This window comes from Heterocephalus glaber, unplaced genomic scaffold, assembly GCF_053883595.1.
Source record: "Heterocephalus glaber isolate CG9 unplaced genomic scaffold, H.glaber_assembly_v1.0 deba00001610, whole genome shotgun sequence".
NCBI classification, from domain to species: domain Eukaryota; kingdom Metazoa; phylum Chordata; class Mammalia; order Rodentia; family Bathyergidae; genus Heterocephalus; species Heterocephalus glaber.
The window spans coordinates 12,902,787-12,929,782 of NW_028258381.1; the positions used below are offsets into that span (position 1 = coordinate 12,902,787).

At 45.0% G+C, this 26,996-nt stretch overlaps 1 protein-coding gene across 1 annotated transcript in view; it reads right to left on the minus strand.

The window, feature by feature from the left end:
* Positions 1–26,996, minus strand: part of Abca13 (ATP binding cassette subfamily A member 13) — a 267,945-nt gene that overhangs the window by 140,997 nt on the left and 99,952 nt on the right. Inside the window, exons 20-21 of the mRNA XM_087196525.1 lie at positions 25,004–25,109; positions 4,877–5,141 (exon numbers count right to left, since the gene is read on the minus strand). Of these exons, the coding sequence (XP_087052651.1) occupies positions 4,877–5,141; positions 25,004–25,109 (371 nt within the window). The remainder of the gene's footprint in view (positions 1–4,876; positions 5,142–25,003; positions 25,110–26,996) is intronic.

A 26,996-nucleotide genomic window follows, 5' to 3' on the forward strand; every position in this document is an offset into this window, starting at 1 on the left:
CCAGACCCCTTAATATGTAAAGTGAGCATTTGTTAAGCAAAAATAAAATTCAGTGTGATGATTCAGGCCTGTAATTCCAGCACTCTGAGAGGCTGAGGCAGGAAGATTGCAAGTTGAAGCCCAGCCTAGACAATTCAGTGTTAGGGAGATCCTGTCACAAAATGAAAAATAAAATTATATATACACATATCTTACATATGTGTGTGTTTACATAAGGGTATGTACGTGTGTTTGTGGATAGAATTCTCCACTGTCTTCAGACACAGACATCTTTAGAGGACACTAGCCCCCAGAAAGTGGCCAACCCTGTCCATCCCAGAGGAAGCACTTGCTGACTGGGCGGCCCTGCCTTCAAGGCGTGGGTCCCTCCAAGTCACTATTCCTGCCTCCGGGATGCAGGCCTGGAAACCACTTCTCGCCTGTGAGCCGTGCCCTGGGTGCTCCTCCCACCAGCTGCCTGCTCCTCCCCCTCCCCCTCCTCCCCCTTCCCCTCCCCCTCCTCACTGGATCTCATGTACACCCACACTGCATTTTCATTCTAGCTTTCTCCTTCATCCCATTCCTGGAACAAAACAATCTTGGAGAGAAAGGATATGACTTTTAGGACAGTAGTTGGACTTCAGTAGGTTCTCAAAAATAATCTGTCAAAGAAATTGTGATATACTACTAATGCATTGAAATGGTTGAGCTAATCCTTCATGCTTGTCCATTATTTTAGTTCCCCAAATCTGGCCTTCCCTGAGCTTTTCCCATCCAAATACAAACAAGATTTCATGACAAAGAAATGGAAACTCAGGTACCAGGTTAGGATTTTATTTCTGCTGAGGAGAACAGTGTTTTCAGAGCATTAACTGTGTATAAACCTAGAATACAAATGCCTCTACAGCATCTAAACCAGAATGAAATAATTAGGCATAGGAAAATACCACCTTCCCCACTGTATAAAACAAAGCCTTTTAAATAGAAGGGCAGTTTATACCTAACCTAATATGATTCCCTACAGCTGCGGCTGGAAATGAACAATGATGAAAGGGGCTGAACTGACAACTGTGCTGGTTCCATGTAAGTAGGCAGGAAATCTATGCATAAACAAGGAGCAATTCTGGAAGAAATTCACTCACTTTCTACTAAGTGCGGGCTGTGTAAAAGGAAAATATCACTTTGTGGCCTCTCTAGAGAAACAGTCCAGATCACTCTCCTATGACCCATTAATCCAAAAACTAATTCAAACTTTAAAATATTTTTTAAATTGATCCATAAAGTAGTTTACTTGTAACACTAAGAGCAATTTTAAAAATTATGCTTTACTTTTTCATTGTCATTTTTTTGGCTTAGGTCTAGAGGTCATTGTTTTAAAAAGTAATAAAAATTGGTTCTAAAGCATCTCATTTGTCATAGATTTCAAATATTTACTGCTATCCTATCCTTCTTTGGTGGTCTTCAAGCTTTTGGCTTGAAGATAAATCACAATGTTTGGAGCATCTGATGTTTGTCCTTATCAGACTGTAAGAACTGAAAATTAGCACTTAATTGTGATTCCTAAGGAAGTTTATAAACAGGGTTATTTTCTCTTTCCAAATCATTATTTCTCAAAATTTGATATGCGTTAGAGTGACCTAGGGAGCTTGATGTGTTCCTAAGCATCATCCTGTAGGGCCACCTTGCTTAACAGGAGCCTCCAGTGATTCCAATACAGATGAAATCAAACCAACCTTTCCAAACACTGGAGCTTCTGCAAAAATAGCCTCTGCTTTCTTTCTATTCCTCTCTACTCCCACCTCTAATCTTTCTACGACTTCTGACTCAGCCACCTCTGATCTGGCTAAACATCTGCTTCTAAAGAACTCTTAGGTCAGTGGTGGCGAACCTACAGCACCCAGGCTTCAGCGGGCTGCTTGCACTATTGAGAGCTCTAAAAGGTTCACCATCACCATCACCATCAACATCTTAAGCTCTTGGGGAAATGTCACAGGCAGAGCTTGTTCAGGCCCATCATCACTGTGAACACAAGCTGAATCCTGGAGTGCACCATCCAGGGACAAAGACCTGCAAGTACCCATCATGGGAAGGGAGGCCTTCAGAGACCTGCAAATCTCCCATGATGTTACCTCAGCCTCCTCTGATCCACTGGAAGGGCTGATGCCTTCCCGTTCCTAAATCAGGGAGGGTCTGGAAAGCAGAAAAGTTTCTCAGCCGCCTGGGGGAAAGGGAGAAAGCACTGGAAGCCAACTAGCTCAAAAGAGGTAGTGTGTGCTTTGGCTCAAGCTCTGAGAGCTGCCTCCTGTCCATAGCAATATCCTCATCTGATCTGACAATGTAGCACAAGCAACTGACATCAGGCACTGTAGGAAAACTCAGTGTAGATGCTTGCTAAAAATACAGTCACTAGATGAATGCACAACTTAACAACAACAAAACTAATTGAGTTCAGAGACTGTAACTGAGACTCATACACATGCATAGGACTTTCTAAACTCAGGAAGAACGATTTCCAGTAGACAGTACCAAAAATGTGAGTTAAGAGGGTGATCAGCATTTAGACACAAAAAGTGCCATGGGAGAAATATCACAAAGAGAAAGAAAGAAGGAAAGACAAATCTTTAAAACAAGATAAAGAGCTTGAAAGGTGGGTCTGGGAAATCTTAAACATGAGATGTAAAAAAATGGTTTTCTAAAAAGAGGTAAGAGGAAATAGATGTGAAGACATGATTGAATCAATAATAGAAAATTGGCTTGAACCCAGTAAAGAATGAAGTCTGTAGGTTTGCTACAGAAAGAAAATAAAAACAAAAAAGAATTCTCCTCCCCGAGGATAAGGAAGAGAATCTTACATATCACAGTTGCCTACAAGAAAAAGAGAATCAGGAGGAATGGTCCAAATCAGACTTCATGCCTTGAAGCTACAAGAATAATCCCAATTATATCACTCCCCAGAGTTTAAAACTTCTTAATGTCTCTCTTCTCTCAGTTTGCAGAAGAAAGACTCTTCTACTTAGAAAGCTACACAGCATCTGCCAGGAAGCGCTGAGACCTCCTGGACTGCCCTTGTTACTCATTGGTAACCTCCAAAAGAAACTTTCTCTCCTATTTTCCTGGGAAATACATACTGACCTCTGAAGAGTCTCATGGGTGCCATTGTTTTATAAAAACCTTCCGTGACACCCCCAAATGGTGCCCCCTCCAACACAGACACAACCTCTGCACCAAATATCTACCCATTTCATAGCGTTTATGAGATTCGCCTCCATCTTTCTTGCAACTTGAGTATGACAGAACTGGATTTTCTGTATATTGCTATGGTTTGGAAATGGTTTGAGTGTGTTTCCCTGAACTTCATGCGTTGGACATCTGGCCCCAGGTGGCAGTGCTGAGGTGGTGAAACCTTCAAGACACGGATCTTAGTCTAAGGCAAGCAGGTCCCTGGGGCTTCCCTCTCAGAAGGGATTAATGCTGGTCTCATGGGATTGGATTAATTTTCCAGAGAACAGGTTGTGAGAAAGCTGGATCTGGAGTGAAGCCAGCCAAACTGAGGCCACAGTTATCAATCACTGGGATTCCTCTTTTAGGCTCTCAATCCCATGTCTATAAATTTACAGCTCTGAGAAAGTCTTGTATAAATTCACGAGGTGGCTAAACTTGGTCTGTTCTGGATTGATTCCCACCAAATCCTGGTCTTCCTTGGCCCGGAGAGGTTTATGGTCTCCACGCATGAGACATGCCGCTGTCCTCGGAGCAGTGTGTGCAGTTGTGCGTTGTCGTCCTGGAAGTAACTGTGTGTGTGTCTGTGGGGGGGATACACAATACTTTGCTGAAACCCTCAAAGTTCTAAAATATATCTGGGCTTCCTACTTCCTGCTAAGGGCCTGGAAGGCAGTGTGTGTCGGGACTCATGTCCCTGCTCACCAAGGACTCTGGTCTGTGGTGGGGAGGAGCCAGCCACACAGGGGTCAGCAGCCAGGTTGCCCCCACCCTATGCACTTCCTGAAAACAGCAGAGGCTTCTCAAAACACATTTTTGTGAATTCTGACCTCAGAAATCACGAAAGCATCCATAGCAGCTTCATCTCCAGTGTTAGGGACCAAAGCCAGTGCTTTGCACAGGTGAAGCAAACACCATGGCCGCCACACCGTCACCCCAGCCCACACCCGCACCTGCACGTTAGAGATTTGTGACGTGAAATTCTTCCTGTTAGTCTTCATTCAGGCTGCTCTCACCTAAGACTGCAGACTGGGAGACTTCTAAACAATAGCAGTTCGTGTCTCACAGTCCTGGAGATTGGAAGTCAGAGACCAGGCCCTGGCCTGGGTCACAGGCGCCTGCCATCCGCACATGGAACATACGGTGTGGCTAAGAAAATCTACAGACCAAACCAGTGCAAAATATAACCGTAGTAACAGGTCCTAGCGGTCACAGAGGGCTCTGTGAAGAGCTGACTGCTTGATCTGCTCAGCTACAGGCAATGAAGCTGTCTTCTGTGCCTTGTGTCTGATTTTCTACAGAGTTTCTGCTCACATTGTTGTCTGGAGTTCTCAGAATCTGCCTGGCTCTGGGAACTGCCTGTTTCTGCTTTGCTTTGTTTAAAAAACTATACTAAATTTAATTGCTCTAAGGAATGTTTCTTTCAACAGTATCTCCCCGTGGGGAGAGGGGAGAGCGGGAAAGCACTGTAGCTGGTTTCCTGGTCTCCTCTGAGGGGACAAATCCCATCCTAAGATCCGCCTCCCGACCTAGCCAGCTCCCAAAGCCCCTCCTAGTGCAATCTCCACACTGGAGATCTGGCTTCCACCTGGAGGTTTAGGGAAACACATTCAGTCCAAAATGCTACTCATAAGCCAGCTGATGTACCTTGAAATAAAAGGGAGAACACCTTTCTTACCTGAAAAAGTATGTCTCTGCCCTCTCATAGTGGCCTGGCGTCATCTGGAGGGGAGGGTAGTCGGTGGCCAGAGGCCGCACCATGAACAAGCCCATGGCCAGGGCCATGAAGAGGACAGGCAACAGCAGGTCACAGGCTGTGTTCTTCCAGGCTCTGCGCGTGCGGAGCAGTCTCTTCCTCAGCAGCGCGGCCATCTGTGCCAGGAGAAGCTGGTGGCCAGAGGCAGGCAGGGTTGGTTGAGGTGAGGTCCCCGCAGGACAGCCACCTGCAGGGGCAGAGAGGTCCCCAAGTGAGTCAGCCATGGCTGCAGGAAGACTCGGTTTGCAGCACTGCCTGGCTCTAGTGATGCTCTTCCCATAGCTGACCCTTTCAGAGGACCATGCATGCTCACTTTACACCAAAAGGACCACACATGGCTCTAGAGCTCCAATCTTGCTCCTGAGGGAGAGGGACAAACAAACCAGAAGAGAGGGTCGTGTTTACCTTTAGTGACTGGAATAAAGCCTGGGGCCTGATATGGACTCTGATGCCTCAAAGACACACAGCTGCACGAGGTTCTCTGACAGGGGTGGCTGGGGGTGCAGGAGGGCTGCTCCCCAGGTTAACTTCCCCCCTTCTCCCGCCAGCTGTCCCTCTTAGCTTTCAACCTGAGGTCTTTCCTGAGAAAGTCTCTGCTTATGAGCGAGTCGGGTCTCAGGGAAGCCGTGCCACCCACCTGTCCTTGGATCAGCCTGCAGCAGCCGCTCCTGCCCCTTCCACAGGCTCAGCCAAGGCAGAGGGGAGCCGTCAGCCCTCAGCACAGGGCTCCCACTCCAGCCCAGCCAACTCTGTGCCCTGGGGACCTCAGCAGGCCTGCGTGCCCTCCCTTCTCCTCTGAAGGACCCAGCAACTCTGAAAACAGTCCCAGCATCATAAATCAGCAAGTCAAACTCGAAAGAAAATCATGCTTTGTGCTCTGCTGATTATCTGAGGACTCTATAGAAAGTCTCTATACACCTGCCTTGGTTTAGCAGAACCATTCCCACGTGGCCACTGAGGAGGAGAAGTCAATAAAAAGCGAGGCAGACCCAGACTCTCCCTGAAACCATGTCTCACGCAGGGAGCCAGCCATCTGATCAGTGAGACATCTCAGCAGCTTTCCCCAAGCAGCTCCCTCTGAAACCCCATACAAAATCCAAAACCAAGGACTTTACAAGAAAGGTGGTCTTAGGGCAAAACAGACATACTACACGGATTGCCATGCCACGGGAACCGAAGTGAACGCAGCTGCTCAAGAGCAGCAGCGGAGGGGTCTCGCCGAGGCAGCTGGAGCATGTGGGGAGACGAGAGGTTTGCAGCACTGTGGTGAGCGGGGCTGCTGAAATGCAGCTGGGTGAAATGCAGGTGTGGGCTTCACTGCTTCACTCATCTCAGACTGACTGCAGGCCCAGGGTGTGGCAGGCACTGGGCTGCTTGGCTTCTCTCCTCAAAATGCATAATGGAGGAACTGAGCTGAAAACATACAGAAATAACCCAACACGGAGTCAAGAGTGGTGACAGAGGGGTGCAGACTCCACTGCCAAGGAGTGAGCTCCTCTCGGATGTTGGAGGTGAACGCAAGGAAGCAGGCAGAGCTGCTGCTGCAGAGGCATCGGGAAGAGCTCTGCAGGTACAGCAGCAGTGAGCAAGCAGCTCAGACAGGGGAGCAAACAAGCACCGAGCATCTGTGAATAAAGCAGGCGGCAGGCAGAAGGTGGCTCTTATGGCACCATTGGCAGGAGGTGAGGTGAACGGGATAGTGAAAGGCTGTGACTTTCCAAGTCACAGTCCCGAGTGGACCCAAGGAGCACAACGCAGTTGCTCTTTGCTATACAAAAAACAGACTTCCTAGAGCAGTTTGTGAGCCAAGCTGTGCATCACATTCACCCGGAAATGGTGTTAAAATTCGGATTTCCAGAGGCCAGGGATTTAGCTCACTGGTGCCGGGCCTGCCTCTCGAGTGCAAGGTCCTGAGTTTGATCCCCTGGTATGGGGGGGGGGGGTTCTGATTTCCAGGCTCAGCTACAGAAATAAAATCTGAATCATTAAGGACTCAAAGGGAAAAATGAGTTTAGCTTTGCAGGGGGTTCCCATATTCAGCTGGGCTCTGCAACCACAGACTTAATGCACAAACTGTGGAGACTTACGCACAGCTCTGCCGAGGTGGTCATTCTGTCCACCTAACGGGGGGGGGGGTGCTCGAAAGTATAATATGAAGCTCAGTGTGTCCCTTTCGCTTATGCTTACGTACTCCTCTTGGTCCTCTGATGGGTTATAATTCTGGTTAACACCAATTTGTGGTCTGATATATGAAGATCTAATAGGATAATTATGGAGCTATCTAACTCGAGCCAAACTAATTGAGATGTTTTGAGGTTGCCCATTTCCTGGATTTCTAAACGTAATTATTGAATAATTGCTTGATGTCTGTCTTCACTGGTTTTTAATTCAGCAAGATCTCCCCCTCGGAATAGAATGGTTTACTGTGTTTAGGTTCAAGAGGAACTCAAAGGTCTCTGGTAGGTCCTGTGATTCCCCTCCCCACTTTTACAGTAATCACCTTCCAGAAGGTACAATCCACAGTTAGCATTCACATAAATAACACATCTGACACCTCCATCTAGCTGCCCACACTCAGCAGCCTGCCAAGCTATGCACCTTTCCATTTAGCTACAGCAGGCAAAGGCTGTCCGTGTACACCTGTCCAGGTGACAGGAAAGAGCATGCTGGGTTTCCATGCAGCAGGTCTGTCCTGGTGATGGGTGGGCCTGGAGCCCCAGACAGAGAACATGGCCCACCTAGCTCGTCAAGGCGGTGATGGTGGGGAATTCAGTGCACCCTGACCTGGAAGTGAATCCAATCTCGGTCACCTACACACTGTATGACTTCTGGAAAACCACGGAGCCTCTCTAAATGCCATCTCCCTCATTGTAAAATGCACACTTAGAGCACTTTGCTCCCAGATAATGAAGATTATTATTAGAGCACTTATTAAACTATCAGAACAGGCATACGTTGACCTCTACTCATGGTAAATGTTTGCCTGACAGTTTCAATAAGTCTCCAGGGAAAGGTGTGTCTCATATTAAGAAGAATAAATTTTCTCTGCCTTCCCATATATGTTAATTGGACATAAAGGAGAAACATCAAAGGCTGAAATAGTTTATGGTTATGAATTCACCACCAATCGAATATTCATGGCTAAACTTACAAAAGTATTCACATGAATAATTTAACAGACAAAATTAAAATGCTGGACCAAATTGTTATGAATTATCTTATTTGACTTATGAGTGCAATTAAATGCAAGGACTCTAGTTATATCCACACCTACGCATTCCCATTTACTCTGAGGCCATCAAAATCCTTAAGGAAAATGTCCAAAAATTTTTTTCTTTTCTTTCCTTTTTTCATCAGTGGTTGCAGTTGTTCAAACAAGAACATCTGGTGAGGAACAGCTTAAACTATCAAGGGCTCAGCAGGCTCCTCAAAATATGAGGTCCACATTACCAACTTCACCAAAGTGTTCTTGAAGTTTTAAAATGAAGTATTACCAGTGACAGGTTTTCACTTTAATAAAAACCAGATGAACACCCCAAAAGAAAAACAGACACATAGAATGTATAAGGATCTACAAAATAACCAATTTATGGATATTGTCAACTGACGCAATAACTTGGCCCTTTAACTCATCAGTGTGGTAAAGATTTGCGATGATGTTAACACTGATGCTACAGAGTGTTCAAGGTAAGGGTCTTAGACACAGCTGATAGGGAAGAGACCGCTACAATAAACAGAAAAACAAGTACAGACCTTCTTAGATCCACTTACTTCCAATCCAAAAGTTGTATTATTCAAAAACCAGAAATGCATTCAACATACAAAGCAAGGGACTTGTTATCTCTTAGAGAAAATAGTTGCCAGAGGGTGCCCTTTACCAAATAACTTCTACATTCTATACACTATTTGATAGAGACGAAGTTCTAATCCAAAAGTACTCAGTTTTATGAGCATTGTTCAACCAACCTGAAGATGTGTGGTGAGATTACGACAACTCTAAACTTTTCCTTCAGAATTGTCTGGATATTTTTAAACGAGGAATATTTCTATGGTCACTTCTGGGAAGATGGCAGCATCTTGTAGTCAATAATTCTTTGGTGAATACTGTATACTCACAGGAAGCACAGTTTTATGAGATAGAAACAGTGTAACTCTCTGTTCTCTGGGTTACAGAATTTTAAAACTGAAATAGCTTTAAAATCACGTAGTTCAAACCTTTCATTTATTTATAATCACATTCAGTTCAGAAGAACTTATGAAGTAGGTTAAATAGGTTGAATTCAAGGGAATAAAATGTATGTACTGCTGTCAGTACAGCAGGTGGTTCTTGGGCTATCAGCTCTCAGAGGACTCTTGGTCAGGGAAGAGTCAAATATGTAAAGAAAGCAGTCAGCTAAGCCCAACCAAGAGGATAGAATGCACACACAGGCTGGGGCACAGGAAGCTTCCCCGAGGAGGGCTGCCGACACCAGGATTCAAAAATTTGAAGGTGTTTGCCCATTGTGGTGGGGTGCAGCGGTAAGGAGCATGTGCAGGATGCTCCAGGAATCAAGGTATCTCAGGAAGGGCATGGATGCTGAGGCACACACAGCTCGGCTCTGCAGGGGAGGGGTGAAGGCTACTGTCAATGGCACTGCAGTCCTGACCTTGGATTTCTAAGCCATTTGAGGCAGGAAGATGCGTAAGATGAGCTGGGTGGAGCCCTAACAGTGCTATTCACTCCCTTGGGGAACAGGTTCTAACAACATCAGGTATGAACTTTGTCAGTGTCCCACGGGAGAAGCCACCGACCTAGCACCTGGAGTCGGGATGCCTGAATTCCACCCCGGGCTTCTAATTCCCCCTCACTTGCTCCATTTATAAAACAAAAGCTTACATAGGTTAGTTATCAATCTGTGTACTGGAAAAAACTACAGAGGTGTGACATTTACACAAATCATGACTATGTTTCCTTATTCATACTGTTAGTAACCCCCAAGAAGAAAATTAACAAATCTAATGGTCTCTCATCAGGGAAGAAGAGAGGAGAAAAGAAATGAGAAAGAATTAACAGGAAAAAAGGCAAATGTTTAGCGGCACATGTGTGCTTACTAATACAACATAAAGCTTAAAATATAATTATGTATTAAATATTTAAGCAAGGTAACACAGATAGACACATACAAATTTTAAACCCATGTTTGGTCACTGGAATCTTGGTTAAATATACATTCAAAACCAAAATCAATATTGACTATGTTTCAAGTTAGCGGAGGCTATATTTATCAAAATATATCAAAAATTTACTTGTTTTCATAATTTCACAGCTGTGTCCTACCCAACTTTTACAACAGCTTATCTGTTCATTGTTTGTAACAGCACTTTAAAACATGATTTTTTTTCTTGAAAATAAAAAAAAAAGCAGCCAGATAAAAGAACACTTTTCTCCCTAACATGCCGCTGTTTCCAATTGCTAGAGAGCTGAAATATAATTGATTTGGTCCTTTGAAAGGTATACAATGGTTTTAACAGCCAAAATGTCAAAAGGAGCAAATTAGGATTTCACTTTGGATCATGGTCCTCCTCGGAGGACCAGCCACATTTTTTGGATGATTTAAAGGTTACTGGAACACATTGGATGAAACCTGCCTCAAACAGAGTAACTGGATGTTCGGCAGACCAGGGTCCACCCTAGGGTCACTAAACACATCCACTACCTGGACAAGTCCCTGAAATGCCAAGCCTGGCTCTCCTTGAAGCACTGGACAAGGCTCCCACTGTCTCTAAGTGGCCCCACTCTGGGTTTCTATGCCACAAGGTGATGCAGAGACCTGAGTGACATGGGAAAGTGATGCCGGGCGCCTTTGCTGCACCCCAGTCCCCATCGCAGCAAGCCCATCACTGGTCACTGCTCTGACCAAATTTTTGAGGCCGGAAGGACAACATTCAGGCTCATGGGCTCTGCTGCTGGGCAGCTGCCTGTCTGAAGGAGGGGTCAACCAGGCCAGTTGGGAAAAGCTAGCTAACACAGGCAGGAGCCCTTAAGGTGCCACTGGGAACATGGGGAGAATCAACAGATGTAGCTAAACAAGAAGAAACATCTCCTGGCTGTCACTTCTCTCCCACCTGAGCCCTATGTTCACCTCCTTCACTGCTCTGTCTCTTTGCACATATCTGCCATCTTCACTGATGAGGAACCCATGGGGCTGGGAAAAGTTGAGCTGATTTCATCTTATCTTCAGCTTTAATCATACTCTCCCACCCAAATAAGATGCTCAGTAAGGGCTGATGAATGGGAGAGAGTGGCTGGATATTGGCCAAATGTAGGATTTACCATCCTTATCTATCACCATGCTGAACTGAAGTTTTTCTTTCCCCTAGGTTCATTCTTTTACTCAGAAAGCTTAATGTTACCCAGGTTTCTTCCAGTTCCTTTCATCTCTTGATTCTACTCTCCAGCTTGACAACCGCACATAGTGGGCTCACTTGTTGTATAAAATATTGTGGTTTTAGGAACCTTTATAGAAGCGGTACACCATGAAAAGCATATCACAACTTCAGTTCGTCAAACATATTTTCAAGCTGTATTCGGGTTGGTATGGGCAGACTTAGGTTTTCGTTTTAAATACTATAGATTAGCTTTTCAGAGGCAGGTGGCCAGACCACATCCAGGTCTGCCCCGTGTCTTGGGGAGCTCGATGAGAAGGTGAGGTTGGAGAATATGAAAACAGGAGTCTTCAAATCACTACCAGAGGCTCCATTTTCCATATGATTTTTAAGAGTGTAAATATTGAATTAAAATAGTTTGCAAAATCCTACTTTTATTTTGTGGTCTTAACAGGAATAATAGCAGCTGCTCACAGTATTCCATGGCATCTCTCTTTGCTAGGGAGGGGCAAGTGAGATTTAAGGAACTGGAGAAAGGGAATCAAGGTAAAGATTGAGCACCCTTAATCCAAAAATCCAAACTCTGAACTGCTCCAAAATCAAAAACATTTTGTGCACTAACATGACCCTACATGTGCAAAATTCCACACCATGAAATTTTGTTTTGTGAAGCAAAGTATTTAAAATATTGCATGGAATTACCCTCGAGGCATGTGCATAAGACAAAACATAAATGAATGTCATGTTTAGGCTTGGGTCTCATTCCCAAGATCTCTAGTTATGAATATGCAAATATTCCAAAATCTGAAAAACCCCAAAATCTGAAACAATTGTTATGGTCCCCCTAAAGCCTTATGGGGTCACAGGCAGGGCCCTGAGAAAGTGATTGGACTATAGGGGCTCAGAGCTGACTTGCTTTTAGGAGGTGGGGCTGGTCAGAAGTGGGTCGCTGTGGGTGTGGCCTCCCACCCCAGCTCCACCCTTGTCTCACTGCTTCTTAGATACCATGACAGGAGCAGCTCTCCTCTGCCAGCCCCTCAGCCACGAAGTTCTGCCTCAGAGCCAACTGACTATGGACTGAGACCTGAGCCAAAATAAACCTCTCCTCCAAGTTGTGGATGTGGGGAAAGTGACTGAGACACGAATCTGGACCCAAGCACTTTGGGCAGAGGTATTCGACCTGTAGTCAGCTTAGGACATCCTACTCAGCTGTCCTGGGCTCTAGTGAGGGGCACCAAGGAGGGATTGAAGCCAACCCAGGGGACATGCTGGTCAAGGCTTCCTGGAGACAGAGGCTGCCCATCATGAGGCCCATCTGAATTACCCAAGTTGCTCCATACTTCTTTCTGAGGCAATGACTACACTTAAAATAAGTGAAGCTCCTTTGTCAAATATTTCTCAGGAAGATGATATTCCAGTTCAGGAAATAAGGCCTGGAACCATTCATCACCAGCCTGAGGCACTTTCTTGGCAGCTCTGATCTGCATGGCTGCAGGAATTACAGTTTCATACACACTCTCGATGTCCCACTGCCCCTGATAGAAGTTGCTGTGCCCTGGCACCTGCCACCAGCATTTGTCCTGCCCAAATCTATTTCAGTTCCATTTTATTTTGGCAAACTCTATTCTGCAGGGCTCCCACTGTTAGCTCACTGCTGATTTGAGCGAACTAGAAAAACAAACCATCTTTGGCATGTGCAATTGGCAGCAGCAACACCCCCTCCCAACCTTGCTCACAGGGATGGTGGTTTCTGAAGTTCAAGGAAATGTGGAAAAAGAAAAAAAGAAAAAAACACCACGGTGAAGCCCAGGAGACACACATAGAATGTGGAAGAGCTCTTTGAAGAGGCAGAGTTACGGCCGCCCCGGGCGAGACAGGCTGTGCACAGGCATTGTCTTAAAGAGCAAAGGAGGGACCTCGGACCCTTCCAGGAATCACTGCCAAACTGCTTCCATCGCCAGAAGCAGCGGCAATTAGGGAGGAAATACAGAGAATTAAATTGTGAGAGAAAAAAGGAGAAGAATTTTACGTAAAGTGGCACTGACAAGCTGGAGAGCTGAAAATTTAAATGCAATCTCAGATCTCACATGAGGGGAGAAGGCTTCATAAAAATTTTTTTTAAATGTCAATGCCTTCTGTAGAGAAAATAACCATGTTTCCCAGATTCACTCGGTGTTCCATAGATTTGTGATCTTTCACATGAACTTTAAGTTCAAAAAGACTAATAGGGTGCTTTTCACGGGAGTGATCCGAGACCAGAAAAGTCACAGGGACCTGGGCTGTTTATGAAATGCCTGGGTCTTCAGAATCAAAATTTGTGAGAGTTGGGCCTAAGAAGATGCTATTTTAATAAGGACCCTGGCAATTTTAAAGATTTTTTTAAAGGTCTTTTCTCTTAAAACTGTGTCATGACCAGAGCAGCTGCGTAGCATGATGGGACGAAAGCATGGATGGCACTGGGCAGGATGAGGCATTGCAGGGAGAACCTCGCCCTGACCCAGCATGGGCCCCCATGAGCCCACTGGCTTGCCACCTGCCTTCATGCAGGACCCCAGGAGACCGATGTGTTCACCAGCCCGTCAGGCAAGAAACAAGTATTCTTTGTGTCTGATGAAACCCAGGACACAGCAGGAAGCAGGACCAGCTCTAGCCCTGTTCTCTCAGGCTCACTGCCTTGGAGCAGGCACAGGTGTCAGCAAGCACAAAGAACTGTTTAAACGCGATGTGTCACAGGAGCCTCAGTGGGTAAGAGGGGACTGGGCACTTGTCAGGAGAAAGCTGACCTGGTCCTGTGAGGTAGAGAAGCAACAATGAATCACATGCTGAAGAATGATGGGATCAGCTCAGAGAAGGGGGCCTTTGGGAAGGGAAGGAAAGGAGAGAGCCATGGGAAGATTCTGGAAGCACAAAAACTGTCCAAGAAACTGAAAGAGAAGCAGACGCCGGGGAGACAGGATCTCGGGCACGAATCATCTTTGGAGTCTGTGGGCAGAATGTGAATCCACAAGAAGGCAAAACCATCAAATATTCTTAAATGAAATAGCATGATCAAACACTTACTTTTGAAAGCAGGCTTTGGCTGAGGAGTAAGAACACACTGATGGGCTGTCACGTGGCTGTACTTGGCAGCAAGAGTAAAGGGTTGGAGACCAGCCCTGACACACAGGACTATCTGCTTGGTTTTCCCTAAAGGGGAGTGGTGCGGATGTCTCAATCCTAATGAGAAAGACCCAGGAGATGGGAGAAGTTGGAAATTCAGCGCGAAGAATTCTTCCTTGGAAGCAGGAAGGAAGAACTCTTCCTTACAGCATCAGTGGTCTCATCTGGGAAGAGTGACCCATTCTCTCCCAGGACAGGAAGAAAGGTGAGGACAGGTGTCAGGGGTGAGACGCCAGTCAGCCTTTGTCCACTTATATTTTCTCCACGAAGCAGGAAGGGAGTTCTCCTGGAGGGGCCGTGAGCAGCAGGAGTGAGGAGAGGGCACAGGAGAGAGTGGGCAGGAGTAGAGAAGAGCTGAGCCAAGGAACAAGATTTCTTAGGAACCCTGTTACTGTCTAGCCTGCAAGCACTGTACCATGAAACCCCTGGAAGAGAAGGAAAGCCATGCAGAAAGTGACAATGAACTGCAGGCTTGCTCCTATAAAAGAGCACATGCGAAGCTTGGGAAGCAATGGAGGAGCAGACTGAAGCTCCTCAGGAGGGAAGGAGAGGTGGCACCAGGGAGGTAAGGTTGGAACTGAGGCCAGGACAGTGTTGTGCTATGGGCCAGCATCCACCGGACATGGCAGCTTCTACCGTAGTCAAGCAGAAGGGCACTAACATGCCAGGGGCTAGGGCTGACCATCAACCAGCCACTCCACCTGTGCGGCACAGCTCAGAGAGGAAGGGGTTCTCCTCACACACTGAGCCACTCAAGCACCTTACATCTCTGTCTATTCTGGAGGTTGAACTCCAAGCTGAAGATATTGGCAGGGTTGTTTTCCACGAAGCCACTCTCCTTGGCTCTCGGATGCCCCCTTCTCCCTATGTGTTCCCATAGTCACCCCTCCACGGTCTCAGTCCTCCTCTCCTGCTCTAATGAGTACAACAGTCTTTTGGATTAAGACCCACTCCAATGATTCATTTTACCTTCACTGTCTTTTTCAAAATGCAATCACATGTGTAGGTCCCGGAGGTCAGAATTGCAACACAAGAATTTGGGGGAACACAGTTCAGTCCCTGATACCAGCGCCCTGTCAGTGAGCAAGGAAGCAGAATAAACCCAGAGGATATTATTCTAAATAGGATTCTCCTCCTACTCTCACACCAAAGTGGAGGGTCTCAGGCATGGAGCCCAAAGCAGCTCTCCCCTGGGAGCTTGATAGAAATGCCAGTTGCCAGGCCCTTCCCAGACCTGTTGAGTCAGTGGACCTTGGAGTGCAGCTCAGTAATGTCTGGCCTAACAAACTCTCCCGACCCTCATTCTGCCCCCAAATCACTGGCTTTTTTCTGGAAGCCTAACAGTTAATCCAGTTCCCTGTTTCAAATACTACAATAAACACCAGCTTATCAGGTCTCAGAAAAGCCTTTTCAAAACCCAGAGAAAAGATCTCAACAGGCTTCCATGGCAGCTGCTCTGCCTGAACAGGAATTTCATGCTGGAAACACTGAGGGCTTGGGCAAGTCAGGTAACAACTCTACGCCTCAAGCCTTCTGTCTCCAATCTGTGGTGAAAGTCACGCACAAAAATGCGAATAGGTGTAAAGAGCCCATCCCAGCATCTGACACACTAATAAACTACTGTATGTGTTACTCATTAGGCACTTTCGTTAGGCAGCTAATGGACAGTTTCTTTCTCCGTGAAGAAGTGACTTCCACACCCCACAGTGTAGACAGAGGACAAATGTGCTATTCCGGGCTTCAGTCTTTATAACTCACTTCTGTGTCACCAGTAGGTTCTCTACGATTAAAAAGTATGTATTTTATATTTTATTCAGCCTCCATCAGTCTCTCAGGGAAGCAAGCAGTGAGTCATTTGAAAGCCGCCCCCTGGAAGACATCCGGCCTGTGTAGACAGGGCACCACAGGCAGGTGCAGCAGGGAGAAGGAGTCGGCACAGAGAGCACACATCCGGGCACCACGGAGAGGGAGGCTTTGGTTAATGGCTATTCTAGAAGTAGAATTTCTCAAGTGCAGAACACACCAAGGGGAAAAGGAAACATTGGCTAAGCCACTCTATTTAGAATGCATGAAAACACACTCTAACATTTGACAAAGTGGTTGCTACCAGGGAACTCAAATCTGACTTAGACAGAAGCTCTCTGTTGAGTTTCATGTGAGAATTTTATAGAAGTTAATAAAACTGGCAAAAACAAGTGAACTTATACCAGATTTGTTTTAATTTATCCTGAACTCCTCATTTAGTAATGAAAAATGTAAAAGATTGGTAAAGGACATACATTCCCCTTCCAAAACCTGTAATATGAATGATAAAGAAAGTTACATTTCTATATCATACTTTACAGCAACAGTGGGAAATGTGGTTCCTCTTCCTGGGGTTCCTTTCTCAAACTCAGGACCCCACTCTTTCCCACAGAGCATTGGGTTTTACCGCTCATGTTGCATTTCTCACGTGTTTACATGGATTTTCTTAATATGTGCCAGATTCCAAACACGAAATTATCATTTTGAAAACCAGACATAGAACCATAATGAAGAGGGCATATGTAGACAATAAATTTTCCATGGAAGTTATCCTAAACTATCATGATAATAAAATATTTATGAGTACCTAGCAATCGTACTGTCTTTAAATTCCTTCTTATCTATGAAAATCATTAATTAATGTATGTTTAAATGCTGAAATTAAACCTTTAGGCAAAATACTAAGAAATAATAGAGAAAAATAGCATTTATCTCCATGTAAAATAAAATTTCTAGAGTAGAACACAGATAAATTATAATATATATGAATATTACTACATCAACATTATGCAAGGAATATCAAGCATGGATCTCAGAAGCAAACCCCAGACTCTTGTATCTGTGGCATGCTTCCCTTTATACAGAGGTCAAGGCCAGGCACAAAGATCCTCAAGTGACAACAGTCCTACAGCAAGGCTTTGGCCCAGGGGACAGGAGGGGCCTCCAGGTGCTGGGATTCTTTTCTCTCCATCTGGGTGATGGTCACACAGGCATGTTCCACCTGGTTGTAGGATTATGTTCTAAGGCTTACTGTAAGATGCATGCAGTGTATTTCTAATAAAAATAAATTTAAGAAACTATTCTTAAGGGGCAACCCACTTCCTGGTACCCTTTCTGTCTCTCTTAAACAGAAGCTTTCTTTCTCTCAATAAATTTTTCCTACTCTTAACCTCCGTTGTTCCTAGAATTCATTCTTTGATTTTAGAGAACACGAACTCATGTTTCCGATACCTAATAGGTTTGGGAGTTACATCTCTTTCCCCTATATCATTTTGGAGGTCTTCCACTGAGATTACTGGTTGGAGGCTGGAGGAGGTCTGATATCATCATCCAGATACCATGAACTCTTCAAAGAATGATGCCATATGCAGCACTCATCACTGGCCCCTGCTGCTGGCAAGCAGCAGCTATAGCTGGGGTTAATACCAACAATGATGATATTATGAGCCTGATTGCACACGATACCAAAACAAGAGCTGGTATGTGAAAAGTGCAGGAAAAAGATGCAAAACACAACTTCTATTTGCTTGAACTAATCTCTGTCTTTTCCTACACTGCTGGATAATTTGGAAACGTGCATGTAGATAACTCCCAAACTGTATGGACAAAGGACATAAGAAAAAAAGAACAGGAAGTAGCTGGAAGAAATGAGCAAAATCACACTTTTAACTCAGTTTACTGGGTGCCCCCAGAATATCAGACCTTGTCAAACACTGCACACACAAGCCTTCATCCCCATAGTGACACCTGAGATGGGAGTACTGTTGAGATACTAGGATATAAGGTCACTACTACAGTTTGGATAAGCGTCCCCAAGGATCTATGTGCTAAAGGCTTGGTCTGCAGACTGTGGCACTATTGGGAGGTGATAGAACCTTTGTGAGGTAGGAGCCAGTGTGAAGAATTTAGGTCACTGGGGGCAAGACCTTGAAGAAGATATTGGGACCCTGGCTCTTCTTTCTCTCTCTTTGATCCTCTACTGTTATGAAGTAATCCCCTTCTTCCACCAGGCACTCCCACCACAACATGCTTGCCAGCCTAGGGCCTATGCAGCAAGGTCAAGTGACCATGGACTGAAACCTCTGAAACCATGAGCCATATTAAATCTTTTTGCCTTAAAAAAAAAAAAGAAAAAGAAACTATTCTTAAAAACTACAAAGAAGGTTAAAGAGAAAGAGCAACAGCAATTTTTACAACAGAGGAAATATAAACAGCTGGTGCATATGAAGAGGCTCACATTGTAGAAATTCACCGCAGCCTGTCCTAACACTGCCGGTGCAGGGTGAAATACCAAGTGACCCATAGTGACTCAGACCTTTGTGCACCCGCTCCCTTGCATAGAAGGCCCTGGGCATGATGGCTTTTCCTCCTGCCATCAAACATCAGATAGCAAAGATGAAGAGAACTTGCTAATTCAGGAAGGGGCCTGTCCAAATCCCTTAAAAATTAGCAAACCAGATTCTCCCGCTGGCTTTGAAGAGACTGCTGCCAGTCTTGAGACCGGAAGGTCTCTACTAGAAGCTGAGAGCAACCACCAAGTGACACCGCCAGAAAGCGGGGACCCTGGCCCTCTAGGAACCGAATTCTGCCTGGGGCCCAAATGGGCTTGGACAGATGCTGTAGGCGAGGGTGTTGTCTGGGTGGCACCTGTACCACAGCCCGAAAGATCCTGGGCCCAGAGCCCAAGGCGCTGAGCCCAGAGCTCTGGCAGATGGAGGTAAGGGGTAAGGGACGGGCTCATGTCAATCTGCTAAGTCAGGGGTGGTTTAATAACAGCAGAACACTAACATGGATTTGCTTATTGGAAATGGAAGATTACCATAATAAAACTTACAAGCAAGAGAGTGGCTGGAAATCAGTGGGCAGTAGACAGGGGAGAAATCTGGGGTCAGTGATAGAGGAATGTAGCTCTCCCAGGACAGAAGGAGTAGAAATAGGAAAGTCAAAGATGCTGCCCTCCAGGATTCATAAAGAAGCCAGGAGCGTGTCACCGGAAACCAAGGGAAGCATGCTCTTGTTATAGCATTGAAATCTCTTACAATCGCTCCTCACAACTATGTAGAGGGCAGAAGTATAAGCCACAAAGCTGGACACTTAGCTAAGGGGATTTTCAAACAACTGAAGAAGTTGTCTGGGTTCTTCTTGATACTTACAGTAAAATGGGAGGTGACAGATTAAAGATAGGGAATGAATGTTAGACAAGCAGAAAACAAAACAAAAACAAGAAGTGATGATTGTGAAAATTCTCTGCCTCATCAGATTTTTGTAAAGTGGTGAAAGCCAAGAAGATCTGTTGATATTGTGATTTGGATATTGAATATCACCAATTTGTCATGGGCTGGAACCTCCAAAACTATCTGCCAAAATAAACCTCTCTATCAGTTAATTTTCCCAGGTATTTGCTACAGGGATTGAAAACTGACCACCAGATAAAGGGGCAGAGAGAAAACTCATGAGTGTACTGAATATAAAGCTTTTTGCAAAACCCTCAAAAAAAAATCAAAAGGTCAAAATATTCAATCACAAAAATGGTCCCTTAAAACAATCAAGAGAAGAGTGATGCAGGAAGACAGTAGGTTAGGACTCGGACCCCCACTCCCATGGAGACAACAAATGAACAACCATGGGCAGCTAACACATTTCCACAGGAGCTCTGGAAATCAGCCAAGTATCTAAGCAACCAAGCAAACTCCTAGTCTCCCCCCAATGAAAACAGGAAAAGAAAACCACACACAAAATGGCAGTTGTGGGGTTTTGTATGGCAGCCCCTACCCTCCTCATTGGCGGGGTTATAAGGAAATGGCCTGATGCCTTCATCCCTCCTTCAGGACAAAAAGTGCAATGTGGAAACTGTTTCTGAAGTCCTGGCCTGGCTGTGCACTGTCGGGGGACTGGTTTTTCCCACCTGACCTGGAGACAACATGTGAATGGCAACCAAGTTTAGATCTGGTCTGGAAACCACCGAAAGCAGCAGCTGGCAAAGAGCATGCAAAAAGTGAGGAGGGTGGCAGAGTCACAGACCCTGGGGATGAGAGAGTGAGGGGATGAGGGACAACAGGGCATCTGAAACTTCGAAATGGGCTAGGGTAAGAGTCACTGAGAAACTAAAGCACTTAAAAGTGGCCAAGGGAAACTGGTAGGAAGAAGAGTATGTGTCTATGGAGGCTCAGACAGGACACAAGCCCAGAAAAGAACTGAGAAGTCCACAAACCTTTTCCCAGGCTGAGCTCAAGACTCAGGAACCACTAAAGGGCAAATGTCTTCCATTCCAGTCTACAAAGATGGGGAGGAGTGGCTGATTTACCAAATGCCAAGTTTTAGTAAATGATCACACACACACACAAACACACACACACACCCCAAAAAAACAAGGATGCCTGTTCCCTGCAAAGGAGCAAAGTAATGCTCAGAAACAGTCTCTGAAGGCACATATCCCGGTAAAGATTTGAAAACAATGGTCCTAAATATTCTTGGAGAGCGGAAGACAAACATGAGTGAAGAGCTAATGGAAATCAGGAAGGCAATACATGAACCACATAAAAATATCCACACAGAAATTAAAGTTATTTAAAAAATCTTAAAGAACCAAACAGAAAGTCTGGAACTAAAAAGTATAATAACTGAATTAAAAAAAAAAAAAACTACAAGAGTTGAAGAATAGAGTTGAGCAGGAAGAAAAGAGAATCAATGAAAGAAAGGACAGTCACATAATATTATTGAGTCTGAGAAACAAATTTTTGTTCTTACAAAGAAGTAAAAGAGATAGAGTGCAAGAAGAGAACAATACCTGAATTTTGAAATTTACAGAAAGAGAAGAGAAAGAAAACAGCAGACCCAAATTTCCCAAATTTGAGGAAACAGGGATAAGCAAACCCAAGATTCATGAACTCCAAGTAGTAGAAACCCAAAGGCCCACACAAAGACACATTATAAACAAACCACCAAAGGTCAAAAGACAAGGGAGCATCTTGACAGTGAGGAAGAAAGACTCTCGGCATGACTATCAGCCAATCATCACAGAAGAACCCTGCTTCCCAGAAGGCCATGGATGGTTGTTCAAAGGGATGGAAAAACACTATCAAATGATACTTTACATCTTGCATAAATGCCCTTCACACATGAAAGAGAAATTAGACATTTACAAACTATCAAGAGCTAGAGAAGTACATGACTAGGAGAGGTACCCCACAAGAAATGGTAAGGGTAGCCTTTCAAGTTGAAATGAAAGAATATTAGATAATAACTCATAGGCAGCTCAAATAAAAAGTTCTCTAGTAAACATAAATACATAGACAAATACAAAATCAGTATCATTGAATTTTACTTTGTACTCTACTTCATATTTTCTGCAGGACTTAAAAGCCAAAAATCATAAAAATAATTAAAGCTATGTGGGATATCTAATATGTAAAGATGTAATTTTTATACCAGTAATACAAGTCAATAGAGTACAGGTATAAAGTAATAGTTTTTGTACATGATTGAAATTAAGTTAGTACTAATTTAAGATAGATTATCACAATAAAAGGATATTATACATAATTCCTTTGCTAAACAAAACTAAAAAATTTGCACATTATACATAAAAGGAAATATGAACAAAACCAAAACATGTCATCAAAAATACATGAAAATTGGTAGTGGAAGAAAAGAGAAATAGCTATAAAGCATACAGAAAACAAAATGCAGGATAAGTACTACTCTATCATTATTACCTTACATACAAATGGATTAAAGTCTCTAATCAAAATTGGCAGCATTGCTTTAAAAAAAAAACAAGATTCAACTATATGCTATCTACAGAAGGTGCACAGACAAGTCTATGCTTACAAGATGGGAAAAGATATTTCAGGTAAATCGTAATTGAAAAAGAAGAGGGCTAGTTATACTAATATCAGACAAATAGGCTAAGTGGAAATTAGTTATAAGAGATGAAAAGGACTTTGCATAAAAGTCCTTATATAAAATGCTCCATTTATTAAAAGCATCGATTCACCAAGATGATGTAACAATTATAAATACATTGAAAGCAAACATCAGAGCTCCTAAACATGTGGAACAAACACTTAGAGAAATCAAGCTGAACTGCACATGTCTGCAATAGTAGGAGGAAACTTGAATAGCTATTTTCAAGGGTGGACAAAACAACCTGACAGAAAGCCAGGAAAGACACAGAGAAATAAACAGCACTACAGGAAACATGCATGTAGTTGATATAACGAGGTCGCTCCATTTGGTAACAGCAGAGTGTGGTGGGACTTTTATCCAGAAAATATAAAGAATTCCCACAATTCAACAACAATAACAAAAACAGAAAGAAAAAAAAAAAAACTGACCCCATTCAGAAAAGAACAAAGAACTTTAACAAACATTTCTTTAAAGATTTACTAACAGCCAACAACCACGGAAAAGACAGCCAGTATTAGGAATCATTGATGTTAGCGAGGACACAGAGAAACCAGATCCCTCTTCCACTGCTGCTGGGAATGCGAGGTGTAGACACTTCAGATAACTCCCTGGCAACTCCTCAAGTGTTTAAACAGATGACCCAGCAATTCCATTCCTAGGAACAGACAGACGAGCAAACGTATATCCATGAAAAACAGCTTGCACATGAATGTTCATAGCAGCATATTCATAATAGCAAGACACTGGAAATAACCCAAATGCCATCACCTGATGAAAAGATACAGATGTGTTATACACACACAATAATGGGGTATTATCTGGCCATCAAAAGAAATAAAGTCTTGGGGCTGGGGATTTAGCTCAGTGGCACTGCGTCTGCCTTGCAAGCCCAAGCTCCTGAGTTCGATCCCCGGTACAAAAAGAAAAAGAAAGAGAGAAAGAAAGAAAGTCCTGATACCTGCTGGGTCCATAAACCTTGAATAACTTCTGCTGAGTAAAAGAAAGTGGTCGCAAAAGTCCGTATCTGTTACCACTTGTATCTAGATGTCCCCCAAAGCCATAGGTGGGGGATTTTTCAGAAGTGGCTGGCTCTAGAGTGTGAAGCTGGGATTAAGCCTGTGATTACTAAGGTAGTCAACTGATCGGTTTGACATGGCTCTGGGTGTGAGTCCTGCCCTCCCTAGGGTAGCACCTAGATAGAATATAAAGGGGCAGAAAGAAGCTGCTCTTGTCACGTGCCACTCGCTGCTTGCTGCTTCCTCCCTTCTGCCCACCATGAACTACTTTTCCTCTGTGATGCTTGTCTGCCATGCCACCCTGCCTTGGAGCCAGCTGATTATAGACTGAAACCTCTACAAGCTGTGAGCTAAATAAACCTTTCCCCCTTTAACTTTGGGTGTCAGTTTGTCCCAGCAATGAGAAAAAGCAACTATGACAACATCTGTGCTGTCATTTATATAAAATGTCCAGAAGAGGCAAATCTATAGAGATAGAGATATGTCAAGTTTCCTGAGGCTGGGGGGACCTCTGAGGCAACTGAGGCAACTCTACATGTCACAGAGTGGAGGTTCTTTTGGGGGTAATGAAAAAATTCTAACACTGATAATGGTGGGAAGGGCACAACTATAAAAGTCAATGAATTGTACACTTAAAGTGTAGGGTATGCGAATTATATCTCAAAAAAGCTGTTCAAAAAGAAGATATGCTTGATATAATCATCAGGGGACCGTAAAGTAAAGCCAAACATCAATTCTGAAGATGGATAGATACATAGATACATAGATAGATAGATAGATAGATAGATAGATAGATAGACAGACAGACAGACATATAGCTAAACTTCATTAAAGCATGGGCTGGAAAGCAAGGAGATAAATTTCAACATTCAAATAGTGCTGAAAACACCAAGAATCTACTAAAAATATTATAATCTATGTAATTCTAGTAACTGATTCCTGGGTGAGTTCCTGATGGACTGAAGGCTCTCAAGGGATCCTCTGAGAAGGATCGTGCTGTCTGCCCTCCAGCCCGGCTTGCTGAGTTACTGCTGATAAACACTCCAGGCACCGGGCTGAATCCGAGTGCAGTCACACCCCGGAAGCCAAGCCTGGATTCTCTCCAGCTGTTAAGGCTGACAGGAGGAGGTCTGAACACAAAAGACGGGGTCCCTGGAGACAGAGCCCAGTGAAAGCAAACACACATCTGGCAGTTTCTTAAACCACGTTAACTCACTGCCTGCCAAGCATCTGCACATGACAGGCAGGCCGGGGGGTGCAGACTGCACTGGTTTGTTTACATTGCAAGGGAAACATGATGGACAGTATTAGCTATTCCTTGGGAAATTTCTGATATGGTAAGTCAAGATCTGAAGAAAAGATGGAACAAAACATCTCCCATAAACACACAGCTGTCCTTTTCAAGCCAGGACAAACTCCTGAGATTCCTATATGTTTTCCTACAAACCCACTCGCTGCCCCACCCACCATGCACTGGTCAGTTGGGGATGCCATTTGACCGCTGAAACTAAGGCTATCCACCCAGGCCAGGGCCCTGGATCCTACAGTGGAAATTTGAGACCCGCTCTGTACTCACAGGAGTTGGGAGAAGGTCCAGCAGGTCTCTGAGTCTGAGGCTCTGACTTGGTGCCTGGGGCAATGTGTGATTTCTTGTTGGAATCTTCCAAAAGCATCAAAAACACCTGTTTGAAAATTTAAAATAATAATAATACAAGTGCTGCACATTATTGTTTTCCCACATTGCATTGCTTTTCTTTTGCCTCAGTCACCCACCCAGGTCACGCAAGAGCAGCCCCAAGAGCCACGTTTTTCACTCCGTTGTTCATCCAATGGGTATAAACCAAGGTCAGCACACTGGTACAAAGGCTGCCTGTGAGGTACAAAGATGAGAAGGATCTGACTATGAGCCTCAGGACCTGCACACGGTCCTAGTGCTGGTAAAACCGTGTTGAAACCACAAAGAGAATAGGCAAGGAGAAGCAGGAAATACCCAGCATCTCCAGCTGAGCTCAAGTCTGGCTCACTGTGCCAGCACCGTGGAAATGCAGAGGCGAATCAGGCAGTAAACTTGGATCACAAGTTTAAGGAGCCCATGGCTTATGTAGGACAGATGGGATCTGGTCCGTAAAGATCCCCACAAAACACGTGCCCCATGGGCTGCAGTGTGCCGTGTCCCTTCGGCAGTGAACCCGAGCCGCTTGTGCGAAGTTGGTACTCTACTCTGTTCCTGCTGGAAGAGAGGTCCAGCCTCCTCATGTTCAGATCCAAAGACCAGACCCAAGTCAGCAAGACTGGGGAAGAGGCCAGAATGTGGCTGAGCCAAGGGGGTCGAGGTGGGCAGGGAAGCCCATGAGCTGCTTCTGGACACATGACGAGGATTTAAGAGGAGATGGGGAGAGAACCCAAGGTACACACTGGCCAAGCCCAGCACAAAGGGTGCTTTGGTCCATGTACAGAAGTCAAAGGGGGCCTGGCCCATGCAGCAGCTGAGCACCATGCTCCGTCTGGGCCAGCTTGGTTCTGCGGGCACAGGACACAGCTGCCTGGAGTGCGTGCTGCCAAGGGCTCCATCCAGCCTGGGGAAGCGTGTGCTAACTACACTGTTGTTCTTGTCCTCTGCCAAGATTCCCTCCCACCCTCCACGGCCGTCGCTGTCTCCTTTGGTGTCATCTGTGCAGTGCACCCAGACCTCCCACCCCTGCACCGAGTTCGGGCCCTGGCCCTGCTCTCCCCTCCAGGGACTCTTGCTGGCCCCATCTCATTGCCCACCCACCCAGCGAGACTTGCGCAGACACCACCTGCATCCCAACTCCCTAAACAAGCGTCAAGCTGCCTATCAGGAGGTGTCGCACAGCAGAGGCCCAGAGACAGCAGCAGGAGTGAGCCAGCCTGCAGAGAGAGAGTGCCCACCTCTCTGCGTGAGGCTAATTAGCTTGGACAGAGTCCCACTGAGGAGAACCTGCATCCACAGCACTGTGAAGGGCAGGATGTTCATTAGATCAGATGTTGTTACTTCCCTGGAACATCAGCGCCCTTGTGGATTGCCCTCACACCAAGAGGAAAAACTGCAAACTTCACTACTGTTGCAAATGCGAACGACGAAGGTAACGACTGTAACAGCATTCTGACTGTGGCCAGCCGTGCGACCCTGAAAGAATTATTCTACCACTCTGTGGTGTAGTTCCTCCCATGCTACATGATAATAAGAAGGGAAGATTATGGGCTTGGTACAAGCTGTACATGCATTTGGAGGGAGAAGATGAGAACCTGCCGGCCATGCACCTCTCCTCTGAGGTCTGGTCCCAGAGCAGCCAGAGGGTGTGCGCGAGGTGGTTCATCATCTAGTCCCTGCACAAGCCAGGAAGTGAGCACTGCCACCTCCACATATGAGGGGCTCCCAGGTTTCCGGCAGCAACTACTCTCCTAGTGCACGTATAAAGCACACAGAAGCATTCACCTAGCGTGTTCATAAAGAAGGAAATGAGAAACAACAGAAATAGTCAGGAATCACTCACTGAATTAAAACTTTTTTTGTAAACTATCTTGAATGGAATTTTTATTGAATGGTC